Consider the following 25,240-nt stretch of genomic DNA (forward strand, 5'->3'; position numbering starts at 1 on the left):
CAAGAATGCCATCTTATATTCTGATCTGAAAAATCCAGTACTAAAAGACAATTGTTTATTAAGACTCATATAAAGAAAGACTTGTCCAAGCCGAAGACAACTACGTAGTAGTAATACTAATACTCAGTACTATTACAAACTAATACTGATTCTGCCTCGAACTCTACTTACCTTACTTTACCTACGCTTTGTGTGCTTGCCTTCTAAAAATAAGGAGAAAGAATGAGGTGAAAATTGATTATTTTATAGTGTATATTGTTAACAGAATAGTTATAAAGAGAAATTTGACAAAAATGTAACAAAAATTAGAGCAGGCTTTTGTTTGTATGTAATGAGAATTTTACATTTGAGCAGCCGTTGATGCTTCATTGAAATTCACGTTATAAAACATCTCTACTATACATACTGGTATGGAAATTTTAAAATTATACTTCAGAAACTTAATAACAAAGAAAGATGAACAACCATTAAAATGAGCTTTCTTAGGAGCATTGACTTGCAATGGCTCTCTCTCATTATCATTGGGTTCCTATGTATAAATATTATAGGTATTTCCAAAACACTAAAAGAAACTAGATAGGTCAAAATACACAATTATCCTTGCACTAGAATCAACATTAATATTAAAATAAATAATTATTAACACAACCTTGTTAATTATATTAAACTAAGAATAGTTACAATTTTTTATATATAAGTAATAATTACAAGACAACCGATTTTTCACAATTTTTATGATTATAGTCAGTCTATGGTTAATACTGTATTATCATCATTATTCAACACTATAGCTAAGAGGTTTATACACATTTGATTGTTACTTTACTTTGTTCACTTTTTTATTTACTGGCTATGGATAGGTCGTAAAATAACGTGAATTGTACAGGGTTGGTCCGTATATTTAGATAGCTTGTAGAGACTTTAGTTTTGCAGATAGAAAAAAACTACTGTTAATTCAAAAGTTATAAGTTTTCTCCTAAATCAGCAGAAAATGACACATCGGATAAAACTCGATTGGATTAAAATGTCCTTGATTCAATCTTGTCTAAATCAATGTGGTATCGAATTTGTTATTCAATCCGATCCAGAAATCATTTTGCCTTTAAATTAGGTTAGAAAAGCATAGAAACTGGTCTAAAGAAAGGCCATTCTAACCTTTTTATTGCAACTGGATGCTTTTCCAACATTTTTAGACAGTCTGTAAAGTTTCTAGACCTTTTCCCACATTTTTATATATTTTGCAAAATTTCTAGGACTTATTGAAAACTTTGCAGTATTTCTAGACATTCTGGAACATTTCCAGGCCTTTTTGAATGTTTTTAGAGCTATTGAAACATTTCTAGACCTACTGCAAAATTTCTGGGCCTTGTATTAAACATTGCTATACCCTTTGCAACATTTGTAGGTCTTTTTGAAGGTTTTCAGTCCTTTTGCAACACTTCTTAATCTTTTTGAAGATTTTTAGACCTTCTGCAACACTTACAGGACTAATTGCAGGTTTTTTAGACAATTTGCAATATTTTTGGACATTCCTAAGCCTTTCTCAACATTTCTAGGACACATTAAATGTTTTGAATTTTTGCAGTATTTTTAGACATCCTGCAACACTTTCAAGTTTTTTAAAAGGTTTTTAGAGTTTTAGCAAAATTCTTTTAGATCTTCTGCAATATTTCTAGGCCTTTTTAATCATTACTAGGCTTTTTGCAACATTTTTAGATATTCTAGAAAATTCCTAGTCCTTTTCCAACCTTTGCTACCTCCAACATTTCTTGGCTTTTTTATTGCAACTGGATGCTTTTCCAACATTTTTAGACATTTTGTAAAGTTTCTAGACCTTTTCCAAAATTTGTATATATTTTGCAACATTTTAAGACTTATTGAAAACTTTGCAGTATTTCTAGACATTCTGGAACATTTCCAGGCCTTTTTGAATGTTATTAGAGCAATTGAAACATTTCTAGGCCTACTGCAAAATGTCTGTATTAAACATTGCTAGACCCTTTGCGACATTTGGCAAAGTTTCTAAACTGTTTTCAACATTTGCCAGTCCTTTGGCAACATTTCTAAAACTCACTGAAGGTTTAGAAATTTTGTTTAGTATTTTTATATATTCTGCAACATTTACAGGCTTCTTTGAACGCTTTTAGACCTTTTGGATGATTTTTAGAATTTCTACAAAATTTCTCAAACTTAGAAACTTAAAGACCTACAGAGGGTTTTAAAACTTTAGGCAGTATTTTTAAACATTCTGCAACATTTCCAGTCGTTTATAGTTCCTTTCCAACATTTTCAGGGGTATTTAAACGGTATTTAAAATTTTTAGACATTCTACCAATCAAACACTGATCCAATTTTATAACATGTCCTGTCTGTCATATTGGAAAACTCAAATAGTCAATTTCATCAATTATATTGTATTTTTTCTTGACGATTTTGAAGGTTTTTAGATTTTTTGCAATATTTATAAAGTTTTTGAAGGTTTTTAGACCTTTTGCATTATTTGTAGACATTCTGCAACATTTGTAGGTCTTTTTGAAGGTTTTCAGTCCTTTTGCAACACTTCTAAATCTTTTTGAAGATTTTTAGACCTTCTGTAACACTTACAGGACTAATTGCAGGTTTTTTAGACAATTTGCAATATTTTTGGACATTCCTAAGCCTTTCTCAACATTTCTAGGACACATTAAATGTTTTGAATTTTTGCAGTATTTTTAGACATCCTGCAACACTTTCAAGTTTTTTAAAAGGTTTTTAGAGTTTTAGCAAATTTTTTTAGATCTTCTGCAATATTTCTAGGCCTTTTTAATGATTACTAGGCTTTTTGCAACATTTTTGGATATTCTAGAAAATTCCTAGTCCTTTTCCAACCTTTGCTACCCCCAACATTTCTTGGCTTTTTTATTGCAACTGGATGCTTTTCCAACATTTTTAGACAGTCTGTAAAGTTTCTAGACCTTTTCCCACATTTTTATATATTTTGCAACATGTCTAGGACTTATTGAAAACTTTGCAATATTTCTAGACATTCTGCAACATTTCCAGTGCTTTTTGAATGTTTTTAGAGCTATTGAAACATTTCTAGACCTACTGCAAAATTTTTGGGCCTTGTATTAAACATTGCTAGACCCTTTCCAACATTTGTAGATATTTGGCAAAGTTTCTAAACTGTTTTCAACATTTGCTAGTCCTTTCGCAACATTTCTAGAACTCACTGAAGGTTTAGAAACATTGTTTAGTATTTTTATATATTCTGCAACATTTACAGGCTTCTTTAAACGCTTTTAGACCTTTTGGATGATTTTTAGAATTCCTACACAATTTCTCGAACTTCTTCAGTCCTTTTGCAACATTTCTAAGACCTACAGAGGGTTTTAAAACCTTAGGCAGTATTGTTAAACATTCTGCAACATTTCCAGTCGTTTATAGTCACTTTCCAACATTTTCAGGGGTATTTAGAATGTTTAGATATTCTACCAATCAAACACTGTTTCAATTTTATAGAACATGTCCTGTCTGTCATATTGGAAAACTCAAATAGTCAAAATCATCAATTATATTGTCAAATTTCAGCACGAAAACAATTTAAGTTTTTTCATGTTTTTGAATAGCTTATTTGAGGAGCTACTCTAAACTGTTGGAAAAGTTAACTGTAAAAGCACGTCACGTGATCGTGGCAATTTAAGTTTGCAGCTGGCAACACTGTAAAGTTAAATTGACACCTGTCAACAACAGTCATGTAATTCGGAAAATGTCGTCTTTAAATTTGAAATCATCCAAATTCACATCAACTGTGATTTTATAACACAATAAAATCACAATTTTTAAATGCCATTAATTCGAAATCAACTAAACCAAATGTCAGCTTGTTGTATATTTTTAGCTATATACAGGGTGTTTTATTAAAAATTAATCAACTTTGTTATTTTTTTCACTTTTGCCATGGTCTATTATTTTAATCAATGAAGCTCTATAACTTTTGTATTAACTATTTTTTCCTATCTGCAAAAATAATATCGCCGCAAGCTGTCTAAATATACGGACCAACCCTGTACAAACTTGATTAATTAAAATAGTTTCCATATTAAGCACAAGAGATGTGACAACCTTACATCCAAAAAGAGAATTTAAAGCAAGCTAACATTAAATACAGGGTGTTTGAAAACTTGTTCTTCTAATTTAAGACTTCAAAAAATTCCAATAATAACGATGATATAAAGTGTCAATAAATTAAATTTACTAGTGAAGTAAGCTTAAAAATGTAGTAGAACTATGTATTGCAAAGTCAAATATGAAAATTAATTAATTCAGCTGCACATTCTTGCAGTTAGATGTTGTTGATAAAATGTAACCTTCTTTCATTCCCACATTAAAACATTAACTTACCAGAGGAGACTAAATTTTCTTATTCCACTTTAAGGACACCAATGATTATAGAATACTTTACTCAGTATTACCACTTATCAATATATTAGACTATGAAGGCTTTCACGGCCGGTTAAAACCTAAATTCAAAAGTTATCCGGGCTTATAAGCCGTGGTCTGATGGCATATGACATTATCAAAGGCGATAACTTAAGGGCGTTCGTTTCCACTCCGGATCTAACAAGGTGATCTCTTCCTTTCTGTTGATGATGTTCTCGTCCTTAAAGATCTCAATGGCTTCTCTAGTTAATCTAGGATAGTAACGCTGTGATCGATCCAAAACCTCCACCTCTTCAAAACGAATATCATGTCCTCTAGAAAGTGCATGTTCTGCCACCGCTGATTTTTTTTTGTTTATGTATTAGTATATGTATTGTCCATTAGGTTTTCTTGTCACCATTATTCCATTGGACCACGGCTTATAATCCCGGATAACTTTTGTATTTCAGTATCAATATATTAACATAAAACCCAAAAACTTAGGCCAAAAATCACACTAACTGCCTGTTTCACCTTAAAACATTGGATTTGCGTACAGTGAAAGGAACCATCAACTTTCCCCAGCTCTTAAGTCCAGAGCAGCTACCTTGTTAACAGCATTGTACACCCGATCTTGCACTTCTTTGATTCTGCCTTTCATTTCAGGTGAGAATGGATCAAAGTTTAAAACTCGTTTCTTTCTTCTAAAATTTAAACATTATATTAGATAGCTTGTTAGTTGTCGCATAGTAAAACCTGTAAATGCCCTCTTTCCGTTCGATGGCACATTGGAACTTCTTCAAGGGAACATAAACCCCAAGAAAATTTATCACAGATTTGAGCGTGTGCTCGGTATTCTCGACCAGTTGTTCGTAGAACATCACGTGTAGTGGACCGGTAAAATTCTGGATCCAGTCCATGTTAAGCTGTTGCCATCCTCGTAAATTGTCCGATACAAATTGCTGCCAATCTATAACATAATGGTGGTCAAAAAAGAATTTCAAGGGCTACAAATTGGTATATTGAACCACCCTGTAACTGTCAAAATAACAGAGTTAAGTGCTGTCAAAGTGAAAACTGCCAAACAACTTAATTTTAACAGTAAATAACTCAGTTATTCGACATTTCAGGAAAAAACACTATACAGGGTGGTCAAAAGATAATTTCAAGGGCTACAAATTGGTACCTGTCAAAAATAACAGAGTTATGAGCTGTCAAAGTAAAAACTGTCAAATTCAAACTTTATAGCAAATAACTCAGTTTTAACAGTAAATAACTCAGTTATTCGACGTTTTGAGTAAAAACTCTATGCAGGGTTGTCAAGAAAGAAATTGAACGGCTTCAAGTTGGTATATTGGAATACCCTATAATAGTCAAAATAACAGAGTTATGGACTGTCAAAGTGAAAACTGTCAAATTCAAACTTTACAGCAAACAACTCAGTTTTAACACTAAATAACTCAGTTATTCGACATTTTAGGAAAAAACACTATACAGGGTAGTCCAAATAAAATTTCAAGGGCTACAAATTAGATAGACCTTAACAGAGTTATGGGCTGTCAAAGTAAAAACTGTCAAATGCAAACTTTACAGCAAACAACTCAGTTTTAACAGTAAATAACTCAGTTATTCGACGTTTTAGAAAAAAACTCTATACATAATGGCCAAGAAAGAATTTTAAGGGCTACAAATTGGTATTTTGAACCGCCCTGTAACTGTCAAAATAACAGATTTACGGGCTGTCAAAGTGAAAACTGTCAAATTCAAACTTTACAGCAAATAAGTCGGTTTTAATAGTAAATAACTCAGTTATTCCACGTTTTAGGTAAAAACACTATTGAACCACGCTGTAACTGTCAAAATAACCGAGTTATGGGCTGTCAAAGTAAAAACTGTCAAACTCAAACTTTACAGCAAACAACTCAGTTTTAACAGTAAATAACTCAGTTGTTTGACATTTTACGAAGAAACACTATACAGGGTAGTCAAGAGAGAATTTTAAGGGCTACAAATTGGTATATTGAATTACTCTGCAACTATTTAAAATAACAAAGTTATGGGCTGTCAAAGTAAAACCTGTCCAATTCAAACTTTACAGCAAACAACTTAGTTTTAACAGTAACTAACTCAGTTATTCGACATTTTAGGAAAAAACACTAACAGGGTGGTCAAAAGAAAATTACAAAGGCTACAAATTGGTATATTGAGCCACCCTGTAACTGTCAAAATAACAGAGTTATGGGCTGTCAAAGAAAAAACTGTCAAATTCAAACTATACAACAAACAACTTAGTTTTAATAGAGAATAACTCAGTTATTCTCCGTTTTAGGTAAAAACACTATACAGAGTGTTGAAAAGAAAATTTCAATGGCTACAAATTGGTATATTGAGCCATCCTGGAACTGCCAAAATAACACATGGGCTGTCAAAGTAAAAACTGTCAAATTCAAACTTTACAGCAAACAACTCAGTTTTAGCAGTAAATAACTCAGTTCTTCGACATTTTAGCAAAAAACACTATACAGGTTGGTCAAAAGAGAATTTCAAGGGCTACAAATTAGTATATTGAACCACCCTGTAACTGTCATAATAACAGAGTTATGGGCTGTCAAAGTGAAAACTGTCAAATTCAAACTTTACAGTAAACAACTAAGTTTTAATAGTGAATGACTCAGTTATTCGACGTTTTGGGTAAAAACGCTATACAGGGTGGTCAAAATAGAATTTCTAGGGCTACAAACTGGTATTTTAAACCGCCCTGTAACTGTCAAAATAACAGAGTTACGGGCTGTCAAAGTGAAAACTGTCAAATTCAAACTGTACAGCAAACAACTCAGTTTTAACAGTAAATAACTTAGTTATTCGACATTTTAGGAAAAAACACTATACAGAGTGTTGAAAAGAAAATTTCAATGGCTACAAATTGGTATATTAAACTACCCTGTAATTGTCAAAATAACCGAGTTAATGACAATACAATGGAGTAGTTTACAGAGTGATTCATTGAATTTTTAACATCCTCGTAACTTGTTTACTTTTTATTTTATCAAAAAATTACCAAATATGGATCTTCTAGATATTTGCGTCTACTTTTGCCCTAGATAATCCATCAGTATACAGGATTTCCCAAATTTGAGCAACAAACCAAACTTGATGTAAAATGTTTGCTCTAGCAACCTTACTTTGATCAGCCCCATGGAAAGCAGAAATTTCCAATTTAAACAAAATTTTGGTTCACTTTTCCAGAAAATCGTCCATAACTCGCTTATTTGAAAGACCCTGTATAAAACCATATCGTATATCAAAAGAAAGCTAATGAATGGGGCTATCACGTGACGTTGAGCGGGCACGGCTAAGCTGACCCGTATAGCCGCTAGAGGGCGTCAAATTTAACTGTCGTTTTTTGCAGTTTTTGCTCAATATCCCAGAAACGTTTCAAGTTAGAGGTCTGAAATTTTTACCTGTGATAGGCTTTTTCGGTAACAGGCACCGTTTCACCGTGAACAAAATTATTATTCTCGTTATTGAGAGCTTCTACTTCTCGCAATATTATCTCCTGAATTCGTTCTTCACTACGGTCGAGCACAATAGCTAGTTGGTCTTTAAGGTATCCCCATAAAAACGTGTCCTATGGTGTTAAGTCGGGACTATTTGCTGGCCAGTTTATAGTGCCAAATGTCCAAAGGGATTAGTGTTAAATTAAGTGTAAATCTCGACCGTTCTTTCTTCGAAATTTTGAAAAAATTGTAATTATTTTGAAAAGTGTTGCTGTTAGGTATCATTAAATATGGGAAATATTGCAAATAATAGTCGGAATCAGAGTATCAAATAATATGATGGGGTATTCATTTAAAAAACATAACTTTGTGTGATATAACTTTTTTAATCCACTCGGTATATTAAAAAGTAAATCCTGCAAAACCTTCAGGTCGTGGACTATAACTTTCGTATTTGACATTTTTTGAAAAAGTCAATAGTTGATGAGATAAGGATAAGAGCAAATGTAACCAATCACCCTGTACTTACGCTTTCCATTGGTCCTGCGATATCGGTCAGGTGAAGCAAACCCTATATGCCCACCGCTCTGCCTGTTAAATTCAGCCTGAATAGCCTTTTCAGGTGCACGAACAAGCAAAACTGCCTTTGAAAACATATTTCGAGCGTTGCAGCCCCATTCGTGGGTTTTCACCGCCAGCACCGAAGTGTTGGCAATGTTTTCAGCAGGAAATCCATTCTTGAGCAAACCGTAGTCTTTGTAAACGGAGCCGGTGAAATAACCTGTTAAAAGCACACGCTAAAGTTGCTCAAAATAAGTTTAAAAACAATATCGTATAGTTTGTTCCAAACTATAAACGCCGTGGTTGACGAAAAGCTTAAATAACAAGCATTTTACCGGTCTCTGATTAATGGTTTGATAAAATTAATAGAGGGTTATACTAAAACTAGTGAGTAAGCACATTTTCTCTCTCTCTCTCTCTCTCTCCAAAGGCGCTACAGCCCAAATTGAGCCTTGGCCTCCTTTATCTTCCGCCTCCAACACTGTCGATCCAACACCCTCCGTCTCCGTCTCCTCCAGGTTCTGACGCCTATCAAGTTTTGCACGTCTTCTGTCACTCCATCCTCCCATCTTTTCCGTGGTCTGGTCCTTTTGGTCTTCTGTCCTATATCCTACTATTGAGGGTCCTTTTTGGTAGTCTGTTATCCGGCATTCTTACTACGTGGCCTGCCCATCGTAGTCTCTGTAGTCTGACGAATTCTGAGATAGGTGCCTCCTTGAAAAGTTGGTAAATTTCATGATTATATCTTCTTCTCCATATCTCATTTTCATTTAGTGGCCCCAAGATCCGTCTTAGTATTCTTCTTTCAAACACCTCCAGTTTATTCTGTGACTTCTTTGTCATGACCCATGTCTCGCATCCATAGCATAGTATCGGCCTGATGATGGTTTTGTATATCCTGATTTCTGATTTTCTGTGTATGATTTTGGAGCAAAATATATGGGACAGAGCGAAGTAGGCTTTGTTTACTAGTTTTACTAGTTCATAACTTAATTGATTTGAGTACATATACAAGGTGGTCCAGTTTTAAGTGTCAATAATTCACCATTCGATAGCCCATCAAAAAATAAGTTAACATGCGTTATATCATTTTCCTGAAAAAGGTTTTCTAAGGAAAAGATACAGTCCCGAGGGGTATTTTGCAGAGCAATTTCAGTGTACAATCTTCAGGGATTACTAAGGAATTATAGGAATTAGTGGAAATTCAGAAAATTAACAAGGAATTTGGGAAATTAGGTATTTGAAAAATTTGGGAAATTACTTAAGGAATATGGGAAGAAAGAAGAAGTTCTTAATTCCGGCATCAAAACTGCAGTTGAAGAAGCTCTACAAAATGTCATAGTTCAACTTTATTTTATTTCATTTTCCTGCTAGTCAACTACGTCTGTCGGCAGTGGCTACAATATCATAAACATGAAAATGAAACATAAATCTCATTTCCTTCTATTATTATTAATTTGTTGATTTTAATGGTATAGGCTTCGTTGATTATCTTTTCTTCTTCTTCTTCTTATTCATGTTTAAGATCTCGCGATCTGTTAGTTTTGCAGGTTCTTCTGGATCAGTTCGTGGGAGGTGGCCTGCCAGCTGTCCTTCCATCTCTTAGGTGATCTTCCATATTGGTTTCCCTTAAAGTGCGATACGTGGCAGTCTTCCCTCTTCCATTCTTCTCACGTGAGCGTACCAATATCTTTTTCTTTGTCTCCCCCATCTTACGATGTCTTGCACCCCAGATTGTTCTCTCATGTCAGTGTTCCTAATTCGGTCCATTCTTGTTTTTCCCATTATAGTCCTAAGCGTTTTCATTTCGGCTACTCGAAGCATTCTTTTCGTTTTGTTGGTTTCTTCTCTGGTTTCTATTCCGTATGTCATGATTGGCCTGATACAAGTCTTATAGATCCTGACCTTGCTATCCTTTCGCATGTATTCGTTCGCCCATCTTATCTGGCTTAAGCAGTCCGACAACAAATGTCAGTGTTCCTAATTCGGTCTATTCTTGTTTTTCCCATTATAGTCCTGAGCGTTTTCATTTCGGCTACTCGAAGCATTCTTTTTTTTATTTTCTGGTTTCTATTCCGTATGTCATGATTGGCCTGATACAAGTCTTATAGATCCTGACATTGTTATCCTTTCGCATGTACATAAGCAGCCCAACATGGCAGACGCTTTGTTGATCTGACTTCTTAGGTCCTTCACTGGGTCGTGATAACTCGACAGATCCATACCCAGATATTTGAATTGTGAGTCTTGCTCGATGATTTTGACCTTAACTACCAGCTTACATCTTACGGGATCTTTAGCAAAGGTTATGCTTTTCGTTTTTTCTACAGATATGGTTATGTTAATCGCTTGGCTGACCTAGCAGAATTTGTGCAGTTGTCTCTGTAGATCGTCCTCCGTTTCCGCGAAAATAGCTGCATCATCGGCGTAGCATACCATGCTGATTCTTTTATTCTGTCCCATTCGGTAACCCATATTTAGTGATGATACTACCTCTATAATTCTATCCATTAAGAGATTGAACAGAGATGGTCTAAGGGTGTCACCTTGTCTGATGCCTCCTGGTGTCGGTATCTCTTCCGTGTAAGTGTCTCCTGCCTTTACTTTAGTCATGTTGATCATATTAAGACTGCGGACTGCTCTTACGATGGTGTCTGGCGTTTCTTTCGCTATCAGTATATTTACGATGTCGGTGAGGCGAACTCTATCAAATGCCTTGCTCAGCGATGATTTTAAATGCTGGTGTATTAAATTCGATTGATTTTTCTTTTGGTTGTTTGATAATGAATATGGCGTCGGTCGTGGATCTGTTTCGTCTGAAGCCTTGTTCTTCCCTGTTTGTTATTTGTGTTTCAAGCCTTTCCTTCAAAATGCCGGTAAAGAGTTTCATGCTTGTATTCAGCAGCGTTATGCCCCTGTAGTTATCTGGGTGCGTCTTCTGTCCTTTCTTGAATATAAGGATAGTTATACTTTTGTGCCATTCCGTAGGTATTTCCGATGTTTCTCTTTACAAAATTTTGTTGTAGAGGATTTTTAGATGTTTTCCTAGTTCAGGTCCGGCATATTTCAGAAGTTCGTTTGGGATGAGGTCTGTCCCGGGAACTTTTCTGTTTTTCAATTTTTTGATTTTTGCCATTACCTCTTCTTCGTTCAGTGTTATTTGATGGTTTGTCTCGTAGTTTCGATGCTTATGACTTCTTCGGTGTTATAGAGTTTCCTGAAGTATTTTTCCCATATACATCTTTGGCGACTCCTTTTGTTTGCACAAACTCATTTATTGGCTTTTTCCTGTTCTTGAGCATCTTTCAGACTTTTTTCTGTTCTCCATATAGGTCGTGATCCATATCGCCTGTAAATTTTGTCCAGTAATCTCGTTTTATGGCTTTGATTCTGGCATTGATTCTGTTTCTCACTTCTGTATATTCGGAGTGTTTTTCTGGCGTTGGTGAGCCTATTTTACATAATAGATTTAGTGAATTATCAAGGAGTTAGCAAAATTATGGTCAATAATGGAATTTCTATATCATTTTTGAACTTGAAAGGGAATTATATGATATAAGGAGAATTAGTGAAGAATTAGAGGAATTAGTAAAAGTTTTGGGAATTAGTGTACACCTTTCTTTCTGTGGTTTACCTCCAAATTTCAGTTTAAAAAATAGTTTTTTTGCTATAACTGTCAGACCGTTAGATCAATTTGGTTTGAATGACGTTTGTAAAAATTGTTTAGTAGCGTTGATCCAGAAAATGGTCATGGGAAGAATATTATTCAAAAATTACAGTTTGTTAATTTTCTTGTTGAAATTCCTTTTTTTACTTTCTTTTTCGTCTTGAACAAGGAAATTAAAAGAAACTGTCATTTTTGAAATATATCCAGTAGCGTAGAAAATAAGGCGAAAATATGAAAACTATCTTCCTGTATCTACGCCACTGGAGAATTTTAAGAAACGTCATAAACATCACATAATGTATCACCCCCATTTGCACCGTCGTACTTTAAGCCCCGCTTAAATTAAGTTTGTTTCAGACTGTGACAATACAGCTGAAAAAAGTCACAGTCTGGACTACACTTAACTTAAGCTAGGCTTAAAGTAGGACGGTGCAAATGGGGGTTAGGTTCATAAGTGCTTGTTCCAAATTTGATCAGAATTACTCCAGTCAACAGACAAAGTTAAGACAAAAAACCTGGACCACACCAAGGACTGTATTTTCCTTAGGAAGCATTTTTCAGGAAAATGACATAACGCATGTCAACTTATTTTTGGATGGGCTATCAAATGGTGAATTATTGACGTTTAAAACTGGACCACCGTGTATCACAAATTGCTGAGAAGAGTAAGACAAACTTACTGTGATGACAAGAAATGAAAGTTCTTCCTACGATGCTTTAAAGAAAACCAACATTCCAGAACTATTTGTGCCTAAATTACTATTACAACGCTTATATTTTGGAACAGACTTTTCAAATAAAATCAACTTACCTGTGGCTTGTTGTATTAGATAACGTAACCATGTGTTGCCGCTGCCAGGAAAACTAACTAAAGCCACCGGTTTCTGCGGTCTCAAACCGCCATCAGGAGGGACAAACTTCAAATCAGAACACCACTGAATTCTGGAACGTCTCAAGATCGGTCTGAAGGCTGTATATTCGTAATGGCTACGAGATTTTCTTTGAGTTTGACCTAGTTTCTGATGGCCGAGTTTTTGCTCGGTTACTGTCTAAAATTATATGAATGTGTAATATCTAGCTAATGAGGCTAAGGATAATTGTTATTACAACAGACAAATAATCGATTTCATATTTTTTTATAGTTTAGACCAAAAATAATACATTTACAAGACATTATACAGTAGAACTCCAATTGTTTGAATCGGCGATTTAGTGGGAAGCGGTCAGGAGCTCTCGGAAAATTGGAAAATGGCACTTTTTAAGATTTTGTCAAAATTTGCCCTATATTTTAGCGTGGAGACAATGAGTCAATGTGAGGTTTTACACAGGATATCAATAAAGTGCAAAAGAAACATCGGATCCACACAATTTGGATTCAGACGAGGTTTAGGCACGAGAGAAGCATTAGTTGCGATTCAAGTACTGATTCAGAACTGCAACGATCAGAGAAAGGATATAATGCTGTGTTTCATCGATTATGAAAAGGCGTTCGACAGAGTCCAACATCATAAACTGATCCAAATCCTAAATAGATTGGACATAGACCAAAAAGACATTCGCTGCATTCAAAGCCTATACTGGAACCAAATGGCTGAAGTCAGAGTTGGTAACGATCTCACAGAAGCAAGACCAATTTGTAGAAGGGTCAGACAAGGGTGTGTTCTCTTCCCACTTCTCTTCAATTTATATTCTGAAGCCTTCTTTCAGGAAGCCCTAGAAGAACGAGGCGTGGGCGTTAAGGTGAATGGTGTATGGGTCAACCATATTCGTTATGCGGACGACACAGTTCTAATTGCAGATAACATGGAGGATTTGCGGGATATGCTTGGGACTGTCGGGGAATGCAGTAAGAACATTGGCCTCAATATCAACACCAAGAAGACTAAATTCATGATAATTACTCGAAAGCCCCAAGAATTTCAAAACTCAAGCCTAACATATGAGAATCAATCAATAGAGCTGGAACGTAGCTGTGTGAAAACTGGGAATCAGACCCAGAAAACAGATGCCGGATTGAAAATGCCCGCAGTGCGTTCATAAAATTCAAGAAACTGCTCACCAATACTGATTTCGATTTTGGCTTGAGAATTAGATTTGTCAAATGCTATGTCTGGACAGTGTTGCTTTATGGCATGGAGAGATGGACACTGAAGGTGAGTACTATGAACAAGCTGCAAGCATTCGAGATGTGGGTCTGTAGGCGTGTACTACTGAGGATTCCATGGACTGCAAGAAGAACGAACGATGAGGTCTTGAGAATAATCAATAAAGACCGCGAACTGTTAGACACCATTAAACGTCGAAAAACAGCATACCTGGGCCACGTAATATGCGAAGAGAGGTACCAATTCCTGCAATTGATAATTGGGGAGAAGATTGCGGAAAGAGAGGAATCTGCAGGAAACAGATGTCATGGCTCCGCAACGTTAGGCAGTGGGCTGAGGACAATGCAAGAATTAATGCATACCATACGTAATAGGGAAGAGTGGACAAATATGATCGCAAACATCCATTAATGGACACGCAGCAGAAGAAGAAGAAAAAGAGCAAACATACACTTTGAAACTTTGTATCAGTGCTTGGAAACGAAGACGGAAGTTCTTCAGGAAAATCAATGAAGGCAGCAACAAACACAGATTTAGAAGATGTTGTTTTCAAGTGGTTATTGCAACAACGTTCTCTAGGAAACCCAATTTTGGGTCAAATTCTTTGTAAAAATGCTAAAATCTTAGCTCAGAAACTTGGTTGTTCATCATTCATTCCAATTTCAAGTCTAGGCATGGTGTCCGTGAATTAGACTTAAAAAGGCGAGTCACTATGTACAGACACCAAAGCTGCAGAAGATTTTATTGAAAAGTATAAAGTTGGAGCAAACTTCTACGATCCTGAGATTTATACAACGCTGATGAAACTTGCTTGGAAAAAACTGCCTAAAAGCACTTAAGCATCTAAAAGGGTGGTGCTACAGGACCTAAAGACATGTTACGGTGCTTAACTGTGCGCGAATTCTACGGGAAATCATAAAATACCCCTTCTGTTGATAGGGAAGTCAAAAAGCCTAAGAGAATTTAAAAATGTGAAAAAGCTGCCTGTTTTTTATAAAAATCAACCCAAAGCTTGGATGACTGCAGCATTGTTTATCGAGTGGTAAACCTTTTCATCCCTGAAGTGAAAAAGCATAAAAAATCTCTGGGAAAAAGACAGTAAGATGCTTTTAATTGTTGATAATGCACCAACTCATCCCACCGAAGAATTGTTGGACAGAGGGAATGGCCAGTTTAAAACACTGTTTTTACCGCCAAACGTTACAAGCTTGTTGCAACCAATGATCTGTGATTGAAACTATGAAACGCCATTCCAGAAGACAACTTTTAAGGCAGTATTTAGTAGAGGGCGAAGACGAAGAAGGTGTGTTGGCTAACCACAAAAAAATTATATTAAATCTTGCGCTTACATGGTGGCAGAAGCTTCGAACATGGTTAATTCAGTCACAGTAAAACGTGCGTGGAATAAATTGAAAGGCATGCCAACTAAAGAAGAGGCGAAAAAGGAAAAAAAGTACAAGAACAGGAAAGTGAAGAAACAGGAGAAGATAAGAACGTCACTGGAACAACTCAGAAACATTCTTCTAAAAACTCTTGATTGTTCAGAGGTTAGTGCTGAAGATAGAGGAGAGTGGATGGTGTGTGATTCTTCGGACCCTGGATTTCAAATTCTCAATGATGATGAACTTATTCTTCTTCTTCTTCTTCTTGAAATAGGCTTTTAGCCTGTTTTTCCAGCTTTAAGGAGTTTCTTGCGACGTCGACATCCAGCTTATCCCTCCACCTCTTTGGTGGTCTGCCTGGCGGTCTTCTAGATTGTGGTTGTCCGTCTCTCGCAATTTTAGCAAACTTATTGTCTTCCATTCTAGTGATTTTCTCTTGTTTATCGCAATCGACATATTGGTAGCGTTTCGCTGTCTGGTAGAATTGATGAAGTAGTCTTTGCAGCTCATCTCCGTTTTCTGATATAATTACTGCCTCATCCGCGTAGCACAGTATTGTTAGTTCTGTAACCATGTTCCGCGTTTTTAACGTTTTATTATTTCGTTCATGATTAGGTTAAAGAGTACCGGGCTTAGAGAGTCTCCCTATCTTATTCCTGTTGATATGGGCACTTCTTGGGTCAGGCTGTTGATCAGAAGTATTCTGGTCATTGTATTGGTGTTCAAATTTTCAATAGTTCTAACTCTTTCTTCCGGAATGCTGCCCCATCTCAATATGGTTGTGATGTCATTTAGCCTCACTCGATCAAACGCTTTGCTCAGATCTATGAAGCACATATACGCCGGTTTATCGACTATTTGTCGAATAATGAATATGGCGTCTGTGGTAGACCTGTTTGTCCTGAATCCCTGTTGTTCTTTCATTCTATCTATAAGCGGGGGTCCTACAGCAGCTGGTGCCGCATTCTGCATTTCGATCGCCAAACTCTCTTATCTCTTCATAAATCCTCCTGGATTGCTCTCATTGTTGGCCTAACTCCGCTTATCCATGTAGTTGCTGGTCTTCCACGTTTTCTTTTGCTTTCTGGAATGTATTCTAGAGCTCGTTTGGACCATCTTAACTGTGGAGTTTCTATTCTTTCTGAGGTTCTATGAATCCTATTTGTTCTCCGCCTAATTTCATCATTCGAAATGTGATCTCTCCTTGATATGCGACAGGCTCTTCTTAGGTAGTATATTCTTCTTCTTGTCTTTTCTGTCATTTCCCAGCATTCTGCCTCATACGTAAGGATAAGCTCTACAACTGCTGTGTATATTGTAGTTCTTCTTAGTACTTAAACTAATTTGGTTGGACCAAAGTAATGAGTTGAGAATATGTATCATTCTCTGACCCTGTTGTGCTTTGTGTTTTGTGTCACGTTCTGTAGATCCTTTGCTCGAGATTATGCTTCCCAGATATTTATATTCTTCGCATTTTTTATTTTTTGCAACTCTAGGTCCTGATCTTCGTCCCTTTCTCCTACTCGCATATATTCCGTTTTTGTCATCATGTTCATGCTCATCATACCTACCCCCTTCACCGTCCGGATTTAGAGTGTTTTGACAGGAAAACCCCAAAACTAGTATACATGTCTAGAGGTCAATTTTTGAGAAAAGATGAATTGCAAAAACCGTATTTCGATATCTTGTCAGTTTGCGACGCTAGATAGCGTTTTTCAAATTTTGCCCATTTTGAAAACTTAGTAATAATAATAATAATAATGATATTTATTTAGCAAGAAGCTATAAAAATAAACACAATGATATAAAGTACATTGTTTACCATGTAAAAGTACAGCCATTTACATAATTATTTAAAATCTCTTCTCCTTTAAAATTGTTTTCCCCATATGTTCAACATACATACAAGAAATTATTGAAAATAGAGAAAAAATTCGATTATCCGAATGGGGTCCGGTCTTAATTGGTTCGGATAATTGGAGTTCTACTGTATTTATATTTTCTTGTCTATGGTAATACTATTTAGTAACTTACATTAGAGTTCAACGGATCTCCGTCCCTTTTAAACCCATGCAAAGATAGTGCTGAAAGTATGACAACACCTAATATGTAGCAAACAATCAAGGAAGTTAACAGACAGAATTTGAATCTGCTAAAGACTGGCATTTGTCCATTTTTTATTGTTGTCTGGCCTTTTTTTGACTTTTCCTACTTTCTGTGTTTTCTTGATAGTGTAGACTGCGGACTAAAATTAGTAATAATTAGGATTTTAGTTAAAATGTTACTTACAAGTTATTTATTGTATTATTACTTAAACACAGTTTAAAAAGCTAAAACCGATTATAGCCACTTTAAAGAAATATTATTTGGCTTGGTGCACATTTAATTTATCGATCGATTATGGAAAAATTACAATTAGAAGAAATTGGAAATTTTAGTCGATAATGAACGCAACGTGCCTCGTGACGTAGGATATAATTTTTGACCGATAAGGCAATCCCTTTTCAGTTTTTTTAATACTAAATACTTATTTATTCTACAATCTAGAGTCAGTTTTGAAAATAATACCTAATTACCACACTTTTTTACTAAAAGCACAGTAAAGTATTTAGATATTTTTATATAATTTTATTTAAAACTTCTTTTGCTTCTTCCCTTTTTTTTAAGATAGATATCAAACACATCTCGGAAACAAATAATGATAATGAAAGATAATGATGAAAATAAAAGTTTTATTTTCAAAATATCTTGCTTGGTTAAAAATAGAGTCTAATACAATGTTGAAAACGTAGTCTGTTAGGTTTTTTCAATTTTCCGGATAACAACACCATATAATTCAATTTGGCAACAGGGAATAGGTTTCACATGAAATTCTCTAAAATGTTCCCTATTTAACTTACTCTCTAGCTGTTATGATTCCCGAAGTCCCAATATGTGTACAGGTTCAATCACTGGAGACGGACCAACCCCCCTTTTTGGACTTCACTGTATGTAATTAGAAAAACTGAAATAGCTGTTTGATGTAGTTTAAAAGGTTGAGTTCAAAAATTACTACCAAAATGTTAAGTAAGTATATTTATTTTTATTATTAAAAGGCGACGCGGAACTTACGGTCCATTGTATCCCGATGGGGATGTTTGGCAGTACTCTTGGGAGTGTAACTCGAACATTATCCCCCCGCCTCTTTGGAGACTTCCGTGGCACACCTCCACATACCCCACACCCTTAGCACATGCGGTTACTCGTGTGACTGGGGATATCCTGGGAAAGTTTTGGGAATGTTTCTGATAGGCAACCCTGCCCGCGTTTTTTGATGATGAAGAGGCCGTTCAGCCTCGAAACGTCAATTACAAGTGTGCTCAAAGAATTTGATCCTTGTTTTATTACGGACCACATCCCAAAAACTTACCCACATTTGCAGTCTATCTGGTCCAAGAACGACGCAACGTTAAATGCGTAACAACAAAAAGAAGTCGTCAGGGCAGGTCTCGATATGCTGATTACAGTCTTAGCTGAAGCTGGGGGGAGGCGTTGGGGTAGTGCCCGGAACTGTTGATGACACAGGATCGGGTGCCTCCGACACTTCTGCCCAGCGGACCTCTAAAGTTTGTAGAACCTGAGATGGAGGATTGGGAATTCTCGCAAAACTTTATCCTCCCGTCGCATGAAGACGTCTGGTTTACAGACGAGAGCAGGGGCAGGTGTGTATGGTGTGACATCGGGAACGAGGCTTAGCTTTGCTCTGGACTGCCATCTTCCAGGCCGAGATCTTTGCGATCATCCATCGGAACGTTATCTTTATCTTTATGGACAGCAAGGCGGCAATGGCTGCCTTAAAAGCTGATTCAACGAGGTCTGCGCTGGTGCTGGAGTGTAAGAAAACACTCTTGTAGTTCACGCGGATGGCCAAAGTACGTCTAACTAGGGTTCCAGGGCACTCTGGTGTTAGGGGAAACGGGGAGGCGGACAGGTTGGCCCTTCGGGGCTTCAAAGAGAGACCCGTAGGACCCGAACCTATTGTAGGACTAGCCGGCACGGTCGGATCCGCCATTGTGAACCGTATGATCCTACTGGGAAGAGACCGGAGGCATGCGATAATCGCGATGTCTCATGGGCTTCTTTCCGAGAGATAAGTCGAAGTCCCTGATGGAACTCCCCAAAAAGGACCTCAGATGTGTGACAGGACTTCTCACTGGCCACTGTCAGATGAAAAGACACTTGCATATTCTAGGTCTGTCACAGGATCCGGAATGTCGCTTGTGTCTGGAAGACGAGGAAACTCCGATACACGTTCTCACACAGTGCCCGGCACTTGCAACGATCTGGGTGCTGATTCTTGAAAGCAGGCAACAGGATTCTCAAGTGCTGATAGAACGTGACAGAAGACTTTATAATGGCAGGTTCCTGTCACATTCTGCATACTTTTCAGTATAGGGGGGTAGTAGCTTGTGATAGATCAAAATGGGCCCGGCTAGCGGTCTAAAAAGCTTCTCCGAAAGGAGCCCATCTGACAATAACAACAACAACAACACGTAACAACTATATTTTCCGAAAATATTTAAATATACTGGGCGGTCCATTAGAAAAAAAAAGCTAAAAATAGCTAAGGAATATTTTAGTAGGTATTAGTAATTTTTGAAATCAACTAATTGTTAAACTACAAATGGCTATTTCAAGTTTCTTAATTACATACAGAGAAGCCCAAAAAGTGAATTTAATCAGTCCTCAGTGAATAACCTTGTATAAAGTGTCCGATTTCCGACACGTTTTTAATAGTATATTACGTAAATAGTGCTGTAAGAAGCATTTTACGCACGATATGGAAAAGGTTACGCATGAAGCCGCGTAGCGGCGAGTGTGTAATTCCATGAGTGCGTAAAATGCCTTAGAGCACGCGTGGCATACTATACTTTACCTACGACCAAATGGAAAGTCCGGTTTTCGCCATTCATATAATTCAGAGTAACTTTTCATTAAAAAAGTATATCTTCAACGTATTGACATCATATTTTTGTACTAATCATAAATATTATTTCACTAAAGAAAAAAATAACAACGTAATAAAAAAAATTCACGAATCATCACTTAAATAATTATTAGTGTTGTTCTTAAAATATTTATTTGTGGTGACATTACAGTTATTAAGAAGAAAGGGAAATATTTCAGTAATATTACTTAATGTGTTTGCTATTGCAGATAATATTCTAGACAAAGTGGTAGTTACTTAAAACTGTATGAACAATGCATTACGCATTATGATCTCCATCTAATATACTCTGATAAAGGAAGAAATGTAAACAAAATCAATTTTTCCCAGCATTAGAGTGATAGTTTGTAGCCGATCTTAAACTGTGAGCTTTTTTTACAGCTGTGCGATTTTTTTACAACTGTGCGTAAAGAAGTTCATTACGTAACGGAAAACTATGCGTAAATAGCTATTTACACTGAGGTCGTAGGTAAAATTTAATATGACTATCAGCAGAATTCTTTTGACCCGTTTTCTAGCTATTACGATACAAGGGAAAATTGAAAATGATCACTTCTGAAATACATAAAAGTGATAATTTTTGGTATCTCAGGTATCTTTAAACTTTTTGAAGATGAGTTTATAACAGATTCTTATAGATACTTTTACGTAGAATACAAAAGTAGTTTTTTTTCTTAGAACTGTCAGTTTTTTACGAGCATATGTTTTTTTAATAGAACACATTGTAAATATTTCTGTATTCTTATTAGGCTTATTGAGGAATTTTCAAAATGTACCGGGTGTTACAATAATTCGATGTATTAGCATTGTTATCTCAGAAACTATAGTTGGTAGAGCTTTGGTTAAATGGAGGCAAAGTTGCGCATTTTAATGGTAAATAACTTGTTGGAAAGAATAAAAACTTTTAATAATTACATTCTTCTCTTTTTAACACTAAAAATAAAGTTAAAGCTTTTTTACCAAAATTCAACCCCAAATTCAAATAACATGTGAGTATCTGAAAAATAAATAATATACCAAATAGCTATTTATGTAACCAGTTACGAAAAGATCGATTTTGTGTAACGAATGAATGTTTGTAGGGCGAGCGCAGCGAGGTCCTACAATTTGAATGAGCACCTTGTATAAACAGTGACAACGACATGTTATGATGGATGTCGCCCATATGTTTCTACGGAAATGCATAAAAACAGGGAGTGATGAAATGAACTTTTCATAACTAGTTACATAAAGTGATACTTTATGTAACTAGTTACATAAAGTAAAACGTTTTGTCACTCTAATCAGTTTTGAAAAGTGTCACTTTATATGCCAAAATTAGAAAAAATACTTTTTTATTTTTTTAATCTTTCTCCCTTTTAATTAAGTTCATGCTTAACAAGATTGCATTTAGGTGTTTTGTCCTTAAGTGCCTCATCAAGGAGTAACAGGCGAAAAAGTGACAGTATGCACCAAAGTGCTGTTTTCCAACTAAAAAGGTAAAGTGCATTTTTCCGCACTAATTTGAGTAAGGGAAGAAGTACTTTTCCATACTGCAAGATTAATTTACAATAAATGTAAAATAAACCTGCAATTTTGAAGTTTATCTGTGTAAGCAAAAATACCCATTTGCACCAACCTTTTTATGAGATGTTTAAGCGAAAAATTAGTTTAGAAAAGTAACTTTACCGCACTAGTGTAATAAAGTTACTTTTCCGCACTCATTTTATTTTTGAAAAAAAAACATTTAAATCAAAAAACCATAACTGTATATTTGATTTCTCAATTAAGAATACACTTTTAATCATCTTTGCAAACAGAGGCTTTTATTTTAGTAATTTTACTATACATTTTTGTTCAATTTATTAAAAATTGATACCCGAAACAAAAATGTTTCACCTTACACATGCGGAAAGCGTCTTTCCCGCCCTTTAACTGCTTGCCCAAACTCCGCTTTGCGCCGCTCGGGCAACTTCAGCAGTCTCGTGCGGGAAAGTATCACTTTCCGCACTTATTAAATAACTATTAATCCTCAAAAAAAAAATTAAAATCGAGGAAATCCATTTGAAGAAACAGCCGCTCAAAACAGACCAAAAATTTTGCTGTCCCATTCTTTTTGACGAGCAGTTTAGTTTGATTTTTCAAGTAAGCGTAGCTCTATTATTTAAGAAGCTATTAAAAAGTATTAATAAAAAAAGTTCTAGTAAATTCCATGATCTACTAGATTACACAAAGGTGTTTTTATCCTTAAAGGCCTCCTCAACGAGTTACAGGGCAAAAAGTGTAAATACACCAAGGTGCTCTTTTTCAACTAGTTTTTCAAGTGAGCGTAGCTCTGTTATTTAAGAAGCTATCAAAGAGTGTCATTCGAGAAAGTTGTTGCAAGTTTCATTCTCTACAAGATTACATTAATTTGTTTTCATCCTTAATGGACTCTTCAAACAGAATCCACCAAAATGCTATTTTTCAAGTGAGCGTAGCTCCGTTACTTAAAATGCTATCAAGAAGTGATGTTAATAAAAAAAAATTATAGCAAATTTATTTTAAAAAGCAATAAACTTTTAATTATTGAATTAAATCAAACTAAATTATCTTCTCATTATGACAACTTATCAATTTTACATGTTTAATTATAAAAAAACTTTCTTGAATAGCGTAAAAAAGTGTATCTAGCAAATAGAATTGATTTACCAAAATATTCAATGATAAAGTGGTAAAAAAATAAATTTGATACTTTCGGTTTTTGTCGGATATCTCCGGATGTAATGGAATTTTTTAAAAGTACCTACACCACCTACAGTGTGTTTCAAATTAGATGCATTAGCATTTCTGAAAATATAGTTGATAGAGCTTTTAGTTAAATGTAGACAAAGTTTATTATTTTATGTAACAATTTGTTAAAAAAGAAATTTAATAGCAGTCAACAAAAATTCTAAAATTAAATTACAAAATATTAAATAGTTCCGAAGAAATCAAAGTTTCTGTATTTGTTAATTTAATAATAATTACGAATCTTTTTTCGACTATAGTTTAAGGTGTAGGCTTATTTTTCGACGTAGACCTGACAAAACCTTGACTCACCCTGTATAACAAATTTGAACTATATGACGGATAATTTATTTGTAAAGCACTGTTTTGATTATTAATCGCACTTTTTCTAAAAACCTTGACATATCAAGTCATGACCAGACAAACTACACTACACTTTAGAATATCATTTCATTGTAGTAAGTAGTAAAATGATTTCTAGATTTACCACAAATCTATTGGGATTATTTCCAATATGTAAATAAGTCAAAATATTTAATTTTCTGTATTGAAACTTAACAACGGTGTTCATACGTGTAAACATTTTAAAAGCAATAAAGCACATTTTAAACAGTTTAAAAGCAGTAGTTACTTCACATACATTAGGTATATGATCTAAAATAGAAAACTAAAAACGAATTTTAAGGCTCGGCGTAATTTATATTAATAACATATAAAAAATGTAAGCAACTGATGATGGAAAATTAAATATTTAACGCACACTTTTGTGATAATAATACGAATGTTAGGTTTATTTGCTTAAACGTTTCATACGCGTTATTTGAAAAAGTTTTGTTAGCACAAAAACGCAAATTTTTGAAAAAATAATATGCAATTTTAAAATTATTGTTATACAATAGAGTAGCTTAAATGTTTAAAAATCTGCTCAATTCACTTACCTCTGTTAGGTATATTGTGTAATTCCAGAAAATAATTCAAATAACACAAAAAACTGCGATAGTAAAACTACTCGATTGTATGAAGGGCGTGTTAAAGGCAAATTAGAATAAAACAAAGCTCAAGAAACGTAAAGTTTTCGAAATAGATGGAAACCAATCTATGTGCCAGCTTCGAATGAACTGTTCCAAATCTGGGCTATACTGGGACGTCGAAAATGCCGCGCCGGCTCTTTCGATGCCAGGCGTCGTTTTAGCAGCGGCGTCCCTGGATAAATCTTTGAAAATCCTTCAATAGCTGCGTATTTTCTACTCGCAGTTGTACAACGCATCCGATATAAGGATCTCAGGAAACATATGCGAATCTATTTGAATAACCAAAAATTGAATAATTCAAAACTCATTCTGTTCATTAATTAAAATTTTTATATCATACCAATTATTTACTGTGTTAAAGCATTAAACTATTATTATAATAAAAACAATGTAAGAGTTTATTTTTTTACATTGTTGTTTGAATAATAACAATACTAGTTTGCGTCACAAGGGAGGAAAGTGCAACTTTTGCTCCCGCGAACTACTTGTAAGGGAACAAAAGGCAGTTTACTCCAGAGTTGCGCAAACAATGTTTTATGAGAAAAAGCATTAGTTAAATACTGTGTTAATAATGTTTCCAGCTGCCTTTAAGTACTACCATTTGATCGCCTAACTCAAAAAAGTCAAATGCAATCCATAAGGTTGATTAATGTCAAAATGAAGAGATGAACTACATACTACATCAGGCAGTAAAAACTGCAACTTTCTCCTATTTTAAGTTATTCAGAAACAAAAACTATTTGTAATGATTAATTTCGTCTTCCAAGTGGGTAGAGCATAATATGATAGTTCTTTAAGCGGATTATTTGAACAAAATGTGAATGATTGTCATGCTTATATGACGGCTGCATGCCTATAGGA

At 35.2% G+C, this 25,240-nt stretch overlaps 1 protein-coding gene across 2 annotated transcripts; it reads right to left on the reverse strand.

Moving 5' to 3' along the window:
• Window positions 1–234: 234 nt before the first annotated feature.
• On the reverse strand, window positions 235–24,628 carry LOC145726155 (WSCD family member CG9164). 2 transcript variants are annotated; one of them, XR_014177509.1, is made up of 7 exons: window positions 24,287–24,628; window positions 17,648–17,858; window positions 12,938–13,175; window positions 8,428–8,679; window positions 5,158–5,371; window positions 2,009–5,105; window positions 235–1,407 (listed from the first exon to the last, which is right to left on the reverse strand). XR_014177509.1 is itself a non-coding variant. In XM_081975120.1 (6 exons), exons 2-6 carry the CDS (start codon window positions 17,777–17,779, stop codon window positions 4,973–4,975), a joined length of 969 nt encoding a protein of 322 aa, XP_081831246.1. In that variant the 5' UTR covers window positions 17,780–17,858; window positions 24,287–24,628; the 3' UTR covers window positions 235–4,972. The 2 variants fall into 2 exon arrangements, 1 of the variants encoding a protein (XP_081831246.1); XM_081975120.1 differs by having other exon boundaries at window positions 235–5,105.
• Between the last annotated feature and the right edge of the window lie 612 nt (window positions 24,629–25,240).

Source organism: Ips typographus, linkage group LG3 (genome assembly GCF_016097725.1).
Source record: "Ips typographus isolate SLU linkage group LG3, UJ_Ityp_2.0, whole genome shotgun sequence".
NCBI lineage: Eukaryota > Metazoa > Arthropoda > Insecta > Coleoptera > Curculionidae > Ips > Ips typographus.

Excerpts from the sequence above, each read along its gene's own strand:
- LOC145726155 (XM_081975120.1), bottom strand. The coding sequence starts at position 17,779 with ATGCCAGTCTTTAGCAGATTCAAATTCTGTCTGTTAACTTCCTTGATT. Across the intron at positions 13,176-17,647 it reads GAGATCCGTTGAACTCTAAT|ACAGTAACCGAGCAAAAACT; the intron begins GTAAGTTACTAA and ends ATATAATTTTAG. Across the intron at positions 5,372-8,427 it reads TCGCAGGACCAATGGAAAGC|ATTGGCAGCAATTTGTATCG; the intron begins GTAAGTACAGGG and ends ATTATGTTATAG.